General features: G+C 42.8%; 1 protein-coding gene across 4 annotated transcripts in view; it reads left to right on the forward strand.

Moving 5' to 3' along the window:
- The window catches only part of ltbp1 (latent transforming growth factor beta binding protein 1), a 134,299-nt gene that overhangs the window by 34,523 nt on the left and 82,979 nt on the right, over nt 1–16,797 (forward strand). For all 4 annotated transcript variants that reach the window (XM_080482233.1, XM_080482234.1, XM_080482236.1 and 1 more), the window contains exon 4: nt 9,214–9,365. In XM_080482233.1, coding sequence (XP_080338359.1) covers nt 9,214–9,365 — 152 coding nt within the window. The remainder of the gene's footprint in view (nt 1–9,213; nt 9,366–16,797) is intronic.

Raw genomic sequence — 16,797 nt, forward strand, 5'->3', positions numbered from 1 at the left:
TGTGTGTGTGTGTGTGTGTATTATGCAAGAAGAATATATTTCTACACATTGTACTGTAACTTTACACATAAAGACTTAAAGATACAAGTGGCTGGTAAAATGTAGAGTGGCTGGTATATTCTAGAACAGGGGTGGGCATTCCTGGTCCTGGAGGGCTGCAGGCCTGCATGTTTTCCATGTCTCCCTGCTCAAACACACCTGAGTTGTCACGATGAGGCTCTGCAGAAAGTTTGATAACGAGCCAATCATTGCTGTCAGCTGTGTTGATGTGAGGACACATAGAAACCGTGCATAACTGCGGCCCTCCAGGACCAGCAATGCCCACCCCTGATCTAGAATGTACCATCCACAGTAGCTGGTGGACCAAAAAGTTAATTCCATCCCTCCTGCACGTGTGTGTGGTTTCAATACAAAAACAAAAAACAGCACCAACTTGTGGCCTGGCATGTTAACTACAGTGTGTTCAGTAAGGCTGAACGACTTTGGAAAATAATATAATTGAGATTTTTTTCCTCAATATTGCGATTGCGATTTAATATGCAATAATTTTTTCAAGGTCCTCTTCTCATGTATTTCTCAACAAACAAGCAATAAATCAATGAGTATTGTAATAAAAAATATCAGATTTATTATACATAAATTGTTCTTTCTTATAGGCGAGGCTTATGTTAAGATAAAGTCAAATGAAGCATGTATCAATATGAAAGATAGTTTATTTATCTTCTACTTAAATTACAGTTGTAAACTTACTAAATACGGTGACTTGCAGTCTTGTAAGCGTTCACCACAACAAGCCAACCGCTTGTTTATTGTGCTTATCAAAGCTGTAAACCCAGGCTTGGTCACTATACTAATGCATTGCTGGACATTATAGATCAAAGTATTTTTGTTCCATTTGGACGATGTGTGGGTCTACGTGACGTCATCATCTCATAGTAAACTAGTTCTATCTTTAGAACCTCAGAATCACTTTATTAATTCCTGGGGAAATTCTATAGCAACGCAGCACGAACCGCAGTGTTTCCAGCTCGAACACAACACAAATGATTAGGACTATTTTCATGGAGTTTAGTGTGGAGTAGGACGCAGCTTCACGGAGGTGTGAATCCACTGCTCCAGCGGAGGAGCGGCTGTTCGTTGTTTTGATGCCGCGGTCAGTGCCGTTCTCCTCGGTGAGCTGGCGTTTAAAAACAGTGACGTCTGTTGACAAAGCGACCGCCTCGCTGTACAACTGCTTTGCAAACATCCACGTTGATGTGTTGCTTTGTGGTGTTTTGAGTGTAAAATCCATCCAAACAGCAACATGTCATGAAAAGTTGGATAGCCACAGTGCTACTTCCCTAGCCTGCTCGCTGGCTGCAAACTGTGGAATGGATTTCCTGACTCATTACTCTGCGTCTCATTGAGACCCGCCTCCCTTCAGGAAATCCAGTCCACAGTTTGCAGCCAGCGAGCAGAGCAGCAGCAGGGAAACACTGTGGAGTCATTTCAGTAACAGTGAAGCAGACGAGGCTTCATGGATCAGAAATCTCCGCAGGTTGGATCGGAAATTTCCGATCCGTGAATTACGTTGATATCGGAACCTGATCCCGGATCGGATCGGCTCCATCCCTAAAAACCACTAGCCTGTTCGGGCAAGCTGGGCAGATGATTCACTTGCCCATGTAAAGCTTTTACCAGCCCCGGACAGTCGGACAGTCCTTAATGTCGAGCCTATTAATTGGGTAGTATATCTTTCGCTATGAACTCCGTTATGGCCTGAGTTATTTCAACCTGCCGTTTCGAATTATGTTCATGAGGAGTAATACTGCTGCTCTGCTCTGCTTGCTCATGACGTATATGTGGGTGCATGACATGCGCAAGACATGCAAGTAGTCATGTGACCAGATCAGTTGGGCAGTCAAATCGCAGCCCTTGCGATTAGAAAATTCCGTTTTATATCGCGATATTATCGCAAATGCAATGAATTGTTCAGCCCTGCTGTTCAGTGTTTCTGCTGTGGCCATGTAAACGGACGTCATTTTCAGAATGTTGCTGTGTAAAGTGAAACTTTTCTGAAACAAAAATGCAGAAACGATGCGTTTTCACTTGAAACGGGGCTGTACTATGCGTTTTGGAGTCATGGTCCAATAATAGGACGTCAACAAAACCATGATGAGACACTTCTTAGAATTTAGTCGAGTGTTTGGCTTCACTGTCGCATCTTGGTAAATCCGAAGCACACGAGTGGTTGTGCATCCTTCTGTTGAGGTGATCTGTTCGCTCCCTGGAAGAAAGGTTGGTAAGCACCTTTTTCACTTGTGCAGAACTGAAACACTTGGTTGAGTTTAATCAAGTTCAGGCTGGCTCCTCTTTCGTTTGCTGCTCTGTCACGACTGACTCTTAGCTAATAAACCTTAAATCCAGTTTATGTGTGCCTCTGATAAACGGAAAGGCAGACAATGGAAAAACTGACTCATCACATTCCACTTTTAAGACTCTTGTTGGGCTTTGTTTGCTTTTTTGACATTTCATGCGAAGGACACAGACAAGGTGATGGGATGGCGAGTATGATGTGTGATGTTTCCCAGCTGGCGCTGAACCATCAATGTGACGTGTTGGACCAATGAGATTCCATCGCCTGAACAATAATGAGCGAATGACGGAGGACTTTTTGACCAATTTTCAACGGTTGGACCGCCGTCAGATTCTGCTGTGAACGTCTCTGAGCTCATTCCACAGCATCTCTGTTTTATTCAGGTCTGAAGTCTGAATGCGTCCCTCCAAAGGTGGACGTTTCAGTTTGAAACCGTTTTGAAGGAGATTTATGTTTGTAAGCTTCAGCTGACATACCCTGGTTTTATCCTGAAAAACAGACGAGACAAACTGGTTTCAGTTCAGGGGCCACGTACCCTCAACTGGACCATACCAGCAAAAGTTTGCAAAACTTCCTAAAAATACAGAACGCTCTAATATATTTTATGCACAAGCTGACACTTTCTTCACCCAAAAACCCCTGGTGGAGGATGTCCGCAGTGTGGAGCATGTTTTCAGTGCCTCATTGACCGGACTTCTCTCTGCAATGAGATCTTTTATTTCCCTTTTGGCTGGTTTATATTTCCAAGTGAAAGTTTTTGTTGGTTTACATGACGAGAGTCCAAGGTTTTTCAGATCCAGCCCTCTCTGTGTCCACGGAAACGGGGAAAACTAAAATTTCCCAAAACAGGGACACGCAATAGTCAATAGTGCGACTTGATCAGAAACAGTGAAAATGGCAGGGAATTTTCTCAACACAGTTTAGAATTTAACAACTCTACAAATTATTATATACATTTAATACCATTTATTACACCATCATCTGCATCAAACTACATTTTGGACAAACAGTAGATACACAATGGACAGGTATGACAAGGAAAGACAGTTCAAGAGGTGTCTGATGGTTTACATCATATTATTCTTTGTTTGCATCTTTATGTACATGATAACTACAGTTTTCAGTACTTTGGAAACGTTGCTGTCGAAAACAGAAAAAACATTGCAATTCTTCGTCGATTGTGCAAACAGGGTGTTTGTCATTGAGCAGTGTTCAATGAATACATGACTATATTTTAGCTGAGTGTTGTATTTCATGTGGATTTTGAGCGGAAAAGATTCACACCTTTTCTTTTATTGCCACTACAGCACAGGCCAAACGACTGATTTCATTACCGTTTTGAAAGTTTGAGTTTGAGTTTGAGCAACTGTGAGCCCTTTACTGAAGGGCTCCGTCTGGATATATACCAAATTCACCCCTGGAGTCTGGAGTGAACACAGAAAACTCTCCCTTACTTTTTCAATCAACCACTAAGACTCTCAGCTGGCCTGAAAAGCTTCGGCATATTGATAGTCCTCGTCGCTGTGGCTGTAGTCTGCCTGTCCTCCGTTGTGGTGTTGCTGAAACATGCGCAGCTCTGCTGAGGTTCAGCGGGTTCATTACGGCGGACCGGAGTCTGTCAGCTCTCGTGGGGAAGGACACTTGGACGGCTGAAGTGTAGAGGTCGGCTGCAGCTTGTGATCATGACTCGAACCCTGAAGGCCAAGACTGAACAGATTCCTCCCCTCCCATCTACACACACACACACACACACACACACACACACACACACACACACACACACACACACACACACACACACACACACACACACACACACACACACACACACACACACACACACACACACACACACACACTGAGTGGGCTCTGGTAACCGTTGACTGGACACCTCTCTCTCTATTTTCATTTGATGTCGATGTCATTGCCAGTCTTCACATGCAGCCAGATATTTTGTGAAAGCTGGACTGAAAACTTGAAAACTAGTGTTTAGAACTGTTGTCTTGAAATCAGGGTTCTCATGTCTAATTCTAATGTGTGTACTGTCTCCTGTGATTAAAACGAAAGAAACCTCCACACATCCAAGAGATATGAAATAGTGTAACAGGTGATGTCTGTCCTGCAAATAGGGAAAAAACCCACAAAATAAACACTGACTTGGACCTTTTATTGCACAGGAACATTTTCTTGGACTCTTGAAGGCCATGTTACTTTTGAACTTTTGGTCAAGCTGTTATACTTTGTGTTGTGTCATTGTTGTTCCATCTTTAGTAGTTCAGAATCACGTTGTCCTGCAGGACGTTTCATTTCCCCCTTGAGCCTCCACACGGGTGTCCAGATTAAATCTCTGGTGGCTCTCGCTGTGTCACTCTCCCATAACGGTGTGACGGGGGAAGAACAATTGTATGCAAATTCTTTACTGTCTGAAGCGTTGAAGTCACTGAGAAGAGTTTTTTGTGGCCACTCTCACTCCTTTAGGCAAAGTGACACCATCTGAACTGATCTTTGTTTTTTTTACACCAAAATGCACCTTATGTTTACATGTTGTTTAGGGTGCAGATGTGGTTTTACAGCTGTGATTATATTCGGGTGACGTTGGGCTCAGGATTAGGTTTAGACACTTCTTGAGCAGAGTCGCTGCTGTTATTGTGGCGAGAGACGTTTCCTCAGCTGGCTCGCTACCAATCCATTTGCTATAGTTTCTAGACCTTCCATAGGGTTGTCTTAACCGAGAGCTCTGTGCTTGTCATCTGAAGTTAAAAGCTCTCATCATGGGGTAGAACGTGTGAAGACGTCCACTGACACATCCTGACTTCAGAAACCTGTTTTCAAAGTCTGTTTTTATTGGGTTGATTCTATTGAATTAAACGTCCTGGAAAAATCAAAAGGTAACTTCAAAAACCCTTTTAATTACACTACTTTTGTGAGTTTTTGTCAACCTAACAACGACTTTCATTTTAACTGGTTCATGTAAGTGCCTGTACAAAGTACTGAAAGCAGTGAAGCGTATGCTGTTATTAGGAACAGAAGTTGTAATATTAGCTAAAGGGGGAAGAATGAAGTGATTCATCACATCAATAAAAGCATTGGCAATATGCCAAGCACTGACGGTGGAAGCAACAATCACCTTCTGCTCCAGGATCACAATTCACGTTTCACATCCATTTATCAGTATTTATGTTGAAACATCAGAAGCAAAGAACTGGACGTTGTGCGTTAAACCTCACGTAACACCAGCACAACACAGGGTCTGAACTACTGGTGGGCTCTGCCTGGCTTTCTTAAATCTTTATTAAAAGTTGTTTCAGAAATCACTTCTCCTCTGCTGATTTCCTAAATGGTGCACCATAGGTGCAGTTTTACTTGAGGGTCTGAGGTCTTCACTGCCGACTTCAGAGTGTATGAGTGGTCCGCTCAGAGTAAACCAGGGTCTTACAAAGCCCACCGCTGGGTGTCTGAATATAGACTCCATGTCTCCTCACCCCCACATGTCCGTGGATGCTCATCAGTGTTGTACATAATGTTCTTGAACTTGTGTAAACATACAAGTTCACACTGTGTGAACACATGGACACCAATTTACATCCCTTGCAGATAATCCAGAAGGTCTCAGCACATGATGTATTAAGTGGAAGTTTGTGTATCATACCCATGATGATACTGTATATACTAATGTACACAACCACAACCCCATACAGCGTTGCATCATCAGAACAGAAGGGCTATTTAAGACATTACAGGGTCATAGCTGAGCTATTTACAAGGATATCACATTCTGTTTATTTATACTGTGGCAGGGGGCCTCTCATATGAATGGGATGAAAATACATTTGCTTGACAAATGGCCGTTGCTCCATGTTTATCATCTTCTCTCTGTAGCGCTGCACTCTCCTTGGATCCTTCATCTTTCGGAGGAAGGACAGACTCTTTTCCATCCACGTTAAATGTTCCGTACATAATGTGTCGTGTCAAATATTAAAGGACCTTTACCTGACCTCTCTTCTTCACAATACTCCACATTGAAATGTACAAACCAGCCTTTTTTTTTCAGATGTGAAATAAACTCTTACATGCCATTGCCAAGATGCTCTGGAATATTACAACCTGCTTGTGGATAAGTAGAAATTCTGACGTGTGGAACATGCTACGTAAAGGTTTATGTGGTCATCAGATTCATTCGCTTTTAACCTTTTTGGGATTTTGATTGTTTCTAATCTATTCCATACAATCTCCTGCGATAATCAATTTCAACTCTAGATGGGCAGAATTATGATTCTCAGCAGAGTTTTTTTTTATGAGAAGACCTTTAATGTTTCACAGACACTACTTGGCAAGACATTAAAAATGTGTCCTGGTGTGTTTGACAGTCAGAGTGGTGGGATTTTGACAAAACACAGGTGGAAACGATCGATCAGGTCAGACACACCGGGCAGAGCAACGGATGCCAGCCAGGACATGAAACATGAACAAACCAAGAGAAACCAACAGACTTAGGACCAAAAAAAATAAATAAATGAAAGGGAATAAAACAACATAATAAGACAGGAGACACTAGAATCAGACAGACAAAGGGACAGTATGTAAAAACAAAACACCAAATATAATAAAAATCTCAAAACAAGGTCAGACAGTCATGCTCTGGAATGATTAATAACTCCACTTCTAATGGTTGATATCCCATAATCCAATCAATAACTTTTAATTTCCCCTTCGTAGAGATTAGTTTTCTGTTCTCACCACTTAAATGTGAATATTTGTGACACGTGGGGTATTAGTTATAGAGAGAGAGAGAGAGAGAGAGAGAGAGAGAGAGAGAGAGAGAGACAGTTTAAAAGTCATAATCATGTTTTAGTGTCTCTGGTTTGATCAACTTTAAAAGTTTCATGTTTTAAAAAATGTCATCGAACTTAGAAACAATAACGAACCTAAAAGAATCAATAAGAATGAGTCAGCTGTGGCGGAGCTCGTAGACTGGACCCGTCTTGGATGAAAATCCTCCACAGGGACGGTTCCCATAATCTGCTCGATGGAAGGCGCTTGTGGTCAAGACATAACATTCATTCCTTCAGACGTCGTTAACACCAGACAATCCCGCATTCTTGTCAGCAGCCTTCCCCTCCGTCTGTTTTGAAGAATTGATCTTTGTAACTAAGTCGAGATAAGCCGCTTATCTTCACTAATGTCGATCTGCACGATCACAATTCAGAGCACACGCCCGTTTGGCTGCGGGAACCTCTCGCATTCAGTGTGCTGTAAACAAGGTCGACTAAATTTCATGGAGCCTACTTTAGAAGATAAAGGATGTAAAATATAGAAGGCCTCTATCTCTTGGAGCTACACAGGGATTCACACCATTTCTCTTCAAATGAGAGGATATAGATAACGCCCGGTGGTTCCGATCTTTGACAGCTGACCAAACAATGATGAGCACACAGACACATCCATGCCTTCTTTTATTTTTATCGCAAGCCCATGCCAGGATCCCAGGGCTCAAATATACTTGCTATTTTTGCCAGGCGCTCTTAAGTCGTACACAAACAACCTCATCCAGAGAAGTTTGACATTCAAAGTCCTAACATCCTGGACTACCGACTCCAGATGAATCCAGACATCTGCTCATCCAAACATGTGAATGCTAAAAGGTCTATGGCTCTTCCCAGTGAGGGCAATCCTCTCCTACAGCAGGGCTGTCAAACATAAGGCAGGTGGTCCAAAACCGGCACACCGGAGGCTCCAACCCGGGCCCCCAAACCACCAAGCAAGTGGTAGAAATTTCAAAGAAAACATTGGATTTTTTTGAAAAGGACACAACAGAACACTGAGATCCGAGCTGAGATATTGGTGATGCTGTGAAACTAGCATTAGCATCAAAACTTTCAGGCAGGTTTCATAAAAAAGCCACTTTTCCATCAAGTGCACATGGGATTTATTCCACGTCACTGTGAAGCAATTATCATAATCATAAAGCCAATGTCAGAAAATACTGTGATAACACATTATTAGGTTATTATTAATAGATAAGCAATTCATAATGCGGCCCAACAAAATCTGTTTGGAATTACAGTAAGGATATTTAAGTCGTCCATCTGGGTTTAGCTCTGAAATGCAGTTTTTAGTTTTGTTTTAGAAAAACATCCTACAGAAATACAAACTAAAGAAGTGTTGCAGTATTGGTTGCAAAAGGTGTTTACATTAAATGGTCAGTTCTCTACGTTCATTCTCTGAGTGAATGAAAGGAACTATTATTGGACGTATCATTGATCGGGTTACTTTCCAACATCTTGGACATTGTTAAAGTACGTCTGAGGTAAATGGCTGATTTACACCAACACCACCCGAAGGTGGATTAAGCAGTACAGCAGATAGACGGATGGGTGCTGCCAGATCAAATGATGTAGAACACAGATAGCTTTGATTGTAATATATGCAACTCTGACAAAAAAAGATAGTGAGGGATAAGATAAAGAACGAGAAGAAGGAAAACATTTATCCTTTTACATCACAGAACAATACAAACAATGAAAGTCAGACCGTTTTGCATCGAACCAGAGTTACTTAGATACTAAAGAAAGGACCGAGTGATTCTGCGTTCCTTCGTCTGGGTTGAAGCGGTGAAGTATTTGTGGGTGTTGCTCAGTCTCTCTGCTCTGACATTTTAGATTACAGATTGAAAAGAATACGTGGACTGTGAGACGTCAGGGTTATGAGGATATAGATGTTTGTGTATTATCACAATGATTCCTCTCAAAACAGAAAAGTACAAAAGTGCAATTTTTTTAATTGTATTGCTGGTACAATTCCCAAACAATGTATATACAGTACATGTTGTGTTTGACATTATTCCCCTCTTCTTGCAGGATCCGGCCCATCCCAAGACACCCTGGTCAGGGCCAGCAGTACGTCCTAAAGCCCAAATACTACCACACACACACGACGCACACACAGACGCATGTCCAGGCCCAACCCGAGAGGCCGATCCCCCTCACCGTGGGACACAACCCCCTTCATGGTGAGTACAAAGTCTCTTATCCTGTTCAGCCTGCTTGGATTTTGATTAGTAGATTTTAAGTCGAACATAGCCTGAGAGAGGATTTACTACACCAGGAATGATATGCATGAATGTTTGCTTTGTTGGTGACTTTTGGTTCTAGTTTACATACAATGGCAGGAAAAGGTCTGTAATACTTGTACTATGAATCAACAACAATTACCCATAAGAGGTATCTTCGTTTGTGACCTTTACCGCAGAAAAGAATCTCTGAGGATTTTTAACAAAGAGAAGTTGATTCACACCACAATGAAAGGGATTACACAGCCACTAGAGCAGTTGGATAAGGAGCTTATTAATAGAAACCTCTGCGTGCTATGGTACAGTATTTATACAGTATTTGACACAAGATTACCCAGTGTAATTCCTCGTTTAATCGCTGATCAGTCATAACACGATGACAAGTGACTGATTATCTCTTTAACGTCAGAATGCAACATCAGGCCACCCGGTCGCAACACAATCTCCTTAGAGTGCCTTCCTGCTGAAGTCAGTGTACAGGCAACAGGACTATGGACAGCCAAGTGTCACTGATGCATGTGGTCCCATGAAGGTCCCACCACACATCCAGGACTTGCAGGATCAGCCGCTAATGTCTTGGTGACAGAGACCACAAAACACCTTCAGAGGTGGAGGTGTAGTTTAGTCCATTCCTTGATGGGTCAGTGCTGGTCTGGCAGTGGAAATTGGAAACTACACAATCTATAACAACTGTGTAAGATTTAGCACAATGGTCCACCCCCGAAAAACAAATGTTGACACGTCAAGTAAAGTACTTGAGTACTTGGGTGTTAAGTGACCCATTCATCTGCTGTAATGCCTTAAAATCAACTACGACTGGTCACCAGTGCACCAGGTGTTATTATTATTGTAGACTTGGCCGTGGTGATACTGAAGGATAAGATACTGTTTGACTGGAGAGGACATGCCTTTATGGAGAGAAACTCTAAACCAAACCACCCAGGAAAAAATGGGTGGGTTGGTTGAAAGACTTTGAAAAGACGCCTTTGTCTTCCGTCTTAACTACGTCAGAATTTGGTATAAAAGTGAAAAGACATCTCTATTAAGACGTCGCTTTCTGATAGAAAAGTGAACGAACGTCTTTTTCATCCATCCCGACAATTTCTTATCCTTCAGGATCGTGGGGTGCTGCAGCCCATCCCAGCGTACTATGGGAGGGCAGGACACATCCTGGACAGGTCGCCAGTCCATCACAGGACACACACAGACAACCACACACACCCAGGGGCAATTCAGGGTCTCCATTTGACCTCACGTGCATGTTTTTGGACTGTGGAAGGAAACCTTCACACGCACAGGGAGAACATGCAAACTCCACACAGAAAGGCCCGAGCTGGATTTGAACCCACAACCTTCTTGCGGAAATTGGGTTGTTATTTTGCCCAATTTCAACGACTATGTTTAGCAGATTTAGCCCTAAAAACAACATCTAAATCAGGTTGGGTGTTTGGTGTGAATAGACTTACCATACCTAATTCAGTTCCTGTATATATTTGTGTGTCAATACACGCTCATTCACTAATATTTGTATTCAGTCACCAAATTTCACTGCAACGTATAAATGAATAAATGTGCTCTTATATACATATTTGTTGTTGTTTTAGCAAACTTGAAGGAAAATGTTGGATTATCTTGGAGTGGAAATCTTAGTTGTTGTTAAAGCCTTTGAACATTTTCACTGGGGAACATTGCTGTTGACCAGGCGTGATGATCATTGGAGGACACCACAAAGGGAGCTATTGTTAATTTAAAAAAAAACAACTGTCAAACAGCCTTTTGGCACTCCACAACAATTGTGTTGAAATGTTTTAAGGACAAATTAAGCCAAGAGGGAATTGCTACCACCACAAAAAACACCAGGCTGTAATGAAGCTCCATTTAAGAAGATCTTGTGTAGTTATCAAGTTTAATTAGGACGTCAAAGTCAAACTGCTAACAGTGAGAAATACCGGGAGTCCTGACCACACAGTCCCTGGAAGCAATCATTTGCAAATCACAGGAAAACCTTCCGCCCTCATTTATACGCGTGCACATGCACCAAACCCATCCCATTTACTTTGACAGTGTGTGTATACGAGGAGAATCTGGAGCTAGCAGTTGGGCAGTAAAAGGAATCGCAGCTCCAGCGGTAATGGCATAAAGACTTAAGTATTGCCTTCTGCTCAAAGCTGTCGAAAATGAATTATTAGTCTCATTTTCAGAGGGTAATTTCTGACAGAGTGAGAGTGTCGGGATGGGAGCGATGGAGTAGAATAACCCCGTCATCTGTGGAGAACCCCTCAGTTTGCTGAGACAACAAGTGCGTCTGTGGATCTAGAGCCGGGGGTTGGGGTGGGTTGGGGTTGTCTGCTGGATTCCTGTTACCTGCCTCAGTTCCTCCTTTTGAAGACACAATTTCCCTTGTCAAACCACAGCTGACACACAAAAAGACATGAGCAGAGCCCCACACCCTGAGTTTCCGTGTTCATTTTCTGTTTTCATAGACAAACACCCAGCGCTGGTTCTCTTCAGCTTGTGGCATTCGCATTTCTCGGAGAGGCTTTTCATGTCCGCGCTGCCCTAACCATTTAGGAAGGGGGGGAAAAAAGTTTTTTTTGGACCAACTGTGTTTGGCGGTCGCACTCTTATACATTTGACAGAGCAACAGCCATAATTCACCAGCTCCTGGCTGGTTATTATGGCTTGTCATAAATTCAAGGCCAAGCTCCGACATCAGACTCACCAGCATGCATTTATGAATAAGTCAATATTTTTTTTAAGAATGTGTAGACTTCTCTTGGTGGTTGTGCCGCTGGCCACAGCTGCTTGGACCGACTCGGGGATATTAATGGGGAGGTCAGCAGACAGCCCCATGTTGACGCATGGCTCTGTGGCACTGTGGACTCGAGCAGGCCCAAACCTGGCCGCAGTGATCCAGCCCAGTTTCAAAATAACCCACTCGGCTCAGTTTAATTTCAGCTAGCAGTCTGTAAATGCCAGAGAAATGGACGGACATCAAAGCTGGAAAGCGAAGTGAGACACAGACACATACAGAGAGGGAAGAGGGAAGTCCCAAGAATTTCCAGACATTCCAATACAATGTATTTTTTGGGGGAAAAAAACCATGTATGGTTTAGATGCAGATATTGTTAGTTATAGACTTTCCTTAGCTTAAATAAGGCCATAAAACTTTGACTGCCAAATAGTGACTGTATGAATTAAGGACACTTCTTTCATGAAAAGAACTGATTCTTTGTCTACAAATAATGTTTACTGAATCAATGTGCAACCATTTAATATAGTCACCTTAATAAATGTCACTTCACTATCTCACACTCCCGCTAAAGGTTTCGTGTTCAGTAGATGCACAGTTGGCTGCAGTCACAGCAGTGAGTCTGCGTAGTCACATCTGGACACTGGAACTTTACTCCGCTGGTCTTCCTGAAAGTGTTCAAACCTGCTCAGGTTACAAAGGAATCAAGTGTGAACCACTTTTTGTGTCCAGTCACACATTCCCTCTCCAGGCCTGGGACTCAACTCAGCCACTCCATCGCAGTCACCTCGTCATATTTACAGAGCTGTGCAAAGTAGCTTACCAACCTGTGATTCTCTTGCAAACAAAGGCTGTCCAAAGGCATCCCCACTGTATGATGCTGCCACCACCATGCGTCGCAATGATGGTGGTGGGTTTGTAGTGAAGTGCTGAGTTTGGTGTATTTCAAATATACTATCTAGTCTAATGATTTAATAGACTACATAATATTCTTCTGAGTGACCTTAGAGCTGTTGTTTCCAAGCCCAAAGGATTTAATTTACCGGGATTATATTATGCAAAATTCACTTTCTAATGGTTTTCAAAAAGTGATATCCGTCCCCAAACCTGAGAATGACGTCCCAGAAGTGAAGACAGTCTGTCCTCTCTCTCAGTGGCTTGTTTCAATTTATTTAAAAAGTGTGTTGCTCCAACCAGCCAATCAGAAATCAAACCCTATATAGTGTCATCGGGGTTTAGCCAATCCTAATCAAGGTGGGTCCTCCCATTGACCCTCCCACAATTTGGCAGCTCTGCTCTTGCACATGGCACCACCAGAGGACGTACTTCCTCCTCTTTCCAAGATGGGCAAGTGTGGGCGGAAACAGTCCAGCTCACACAGACACAGCAGATTCTGAATGCAGCTCCTATGATCCAATATTCAAATGGAGGAAAATCAATGAAAAGCTGAATTTGGGGGAATAAACTTTGAATATAACATTTCTGGACCAACGAGACCATGTGGAATCGTTGAAAAGCTGAATAATTTGACCCATTTAAAAATCACATTATCACCAAGCTCCTAGCCTAAAGAGGCCTAAATCCTGCAGGATGGAGACCCTCCAGGACCAGGATTAGACCCTCCTGTCTTAGAGTTGTCCCCAGTGTCTGTGGGCAGACCTTTCAGTTGTGCTCTTGACTTTGATGAGGGAAGAACCAGACAAAAGTAGATGTCTGCAGAACGTTTTCCTTTCAAGCTGCTGAGCAGCCAGAGGTCTCCTTCACTCTTTCTTACAGTCACTCAGTTCATGGTTTGAGTTTGAAGGCTGACTAGGCCAAAGCCAGTCAGCTTAGTAGCTATAAAATCACCCGATGACCGTTAACAGGGTGTACCCAGCTCGCCATCCAATGTTAGTGGGAACAGGGTAGGCTCAATGACTTCATTTCATTATTTCAATCTCATGACTTATTTTTGATTAATCTTTTTTCTTTTTTTTAGATATGCTCTTGGTGTTCTTTTGTCTCATGGACATTCTCATAAAGAACTTGCTTTATCTGTCGTGGATCCTTGTGTCGACAAAAGAGGACTATCCTTTTTGTTGGTACTATCCTTGGCAACAGCATTGAATGTGATGAGAAGTGTGGTAAGAATCATCTGAACATGGGAATGCCGCCAAAACGCTGCTGTTCTTGTCTCTATTCAAGATGCAGTGACCTAAAGGTATCTAATTTAATTCATGTTTGCCAATAAAACACAAGAGTGAATAGTCAAATATTCCTCTGTGTTTTTTCAGCAGCTGAGACACATTATCTGTGTGCACCCAAGGCATGTAAGTTAAGTATTCAGCACAGTGGGTCTCTATTTGTAAATACCAACTATAGTTGTCTGAAGTTGTCCTCAAGCAAATAGGTGAATCAGCGTTTGCTTTTCCAATAAACAACAGCAATGTTTTCCTCACACTGTAGCTGCAAGAGTTTAGCTTAGCTTGCCAGCACAGTTTAATTTGTGCACAATACTGTGATTTTTTTTGTGTAGCTTTTAAAGGCCAACAACATTTTATTCCCTCTTCACCGTAGGATTTGACAAAACCTTTGCAATGAAATTCTCATCTCAGGAGACATGTTTTTTTTTGAGTCTACAAATAACAGGCCTTGAGCTTGTATTGATGGCAATGCCATGGCTTATTCTGTCCTAGAGGGCAGTCAACACTCTACTTTGTGAGATTAGCAGACACGTATGCTCTTCGAGAACAGGAAGACCACACCTCTGTCAGTTCAGTACCACATGACAGACGGCCTGTCAACAACTGGGCTGTGGTGCCACATCTGGGGAAGTTATTCCTAGTCTTCCTCCAGCTCTCCCTTGGCCCCTCACTTTGTTCCCCCATGGGCCGCCCCCCCCCCTGGTGAAAGGCCACAGATGAGGATCGGAGTCTTCGTTTTACCTGTAGGCTTGGTAAGAGAGCGTCACCTCACCAGTAATCAGTAGACATAGAAGCCAGGATAGTGTATGATTCCTGGGAAGACTTTAATCGGTCAACTCAACTGAAGAACAGATTATTTTTATGAAACATTTGCACTGAACCAAAACACAAGCTGGACAGCTTTTTCTGACGTAACGAGTTTGCATGTTCGCCTCGTGTGTGTGTCTTCCAAGGCCTCCTCTTCAACCTGTAGGCCACCACTGCTCTATGCTATTCAATAACTATATTAGTAGAAATGATAAGCTTCATACTTATTCACTCAACAACACAACAGCAATGGACACGACTCATGCCTGTCGACGACGGTCTATTCTGGCTTCCCCTATGAGCATCACTCTGTATTTAAAGTGGCAGGACAGCAACATGAAGATAAATAATCTGATGATTTGTATTTTCTGGTGTCCAAGTTAACAAATTACTGACTTTCTATGTGTCAGTAGTTTTGCTAGTTGAAGGAGACGTTGGTCCTGATGAGGGCCACTTTCTTTGCAGCCCGTAACTAATTGGTTATATAGTCTGTTTGACTAAATGCAGTTTACTATTTGGGGAACCACACCTCAGTTTCTTCAGTGTCACCGTCCATCTGAGCTGTGGTTCGGGACATTTGCGTGGCTCATGTGAAGCAACAGAAACCATCAGGGAGACAGACATGACTCCCTGACTCTGGTATTCATGCTGTCATTCCCCTCCGCCACGCTCCCTCCATCCTCATGCTCAACAGCTTCTTCTCTCATGCTGATTGATGTCTGTGTTGTGTCTGCTATCTCCTCCTGACTCCTTCCATATGCTTGACACAAGCAACAGAAATCTGCTTGCAATGTGCGGTAACTCACAAAGAACTGGCGAGGAGAAGGAGGGAGCAAACTCTCAGAGCTCGTGGTGGGTTGTTCTCGCTGCTGTGGCTGAAGACGTGCTGCTCAGAGCCGTGCCAGACGATGGTGGGCCTGGTGTAGAACATGGAGCAGTCTGAACAGCTGTCAAAGTACAGTACAGTGGTGTAAGACACATCATCCCGCTGCACATCATGACTTATGTGAGAGAGTAGAATTGATTTCACAGGGATGAACTGTACAAATGTTTGAACCCATACATGGATCAACCATAACATTATGACCACTGACAGCTGGTATGGCTAACCAATGAAACTGATTATTACTTTATCATGGCATCACTTAGTGGGTAGATATTCGACCGCAACTGCACATTGTTAGTATGAATGTTCATGAAGCAGGAAATTATAACATATCAGGATTTGAGTGAGTTTAAAACTGATGAAATTGTAAAAGATAACCTTACATATCAGAGTATCTTCAGAACTGCAGTTGTTTCGGGTGTGCAGTGATCAGTAGCCATCAAAAAGAAAAGCAGTGAAAAGGCAACAAAGTCATGAATGGTCAAGGTGCATTGATGCCTGTGGTCACATGGATTCTTCAAATCACCACTTCCGCGGCTTAAACTGTCTGATGCTATCATCTTAGATTATCTGAGAGCAGGGGTGTCCGAGCTCGGTCCTGGAGGGCCGGCGTCCTGCAGCTCTCTCCCAGTTGCAGCACACCTGATTGCAATGAGGGGCTCGTTATTGGGCTTTTTCACAACCTTGGAGAAGATGTCATCATTAGATTCAGGTATGCTGAAGCAGGGAGAGAACTAAAACATG

Source organism: Lipophrys pholis, assembly GCF_963383615.2.
Source record: "Lipophrys pholis genome assembly, chromosome: 15".
Classification (NCBI taxonomy): Eukaryota; Metazoa; Chordata; class Actinopteri; order Blenniiformes; family Blenniidae; genus Lipophrys; species Lipophrys pholis.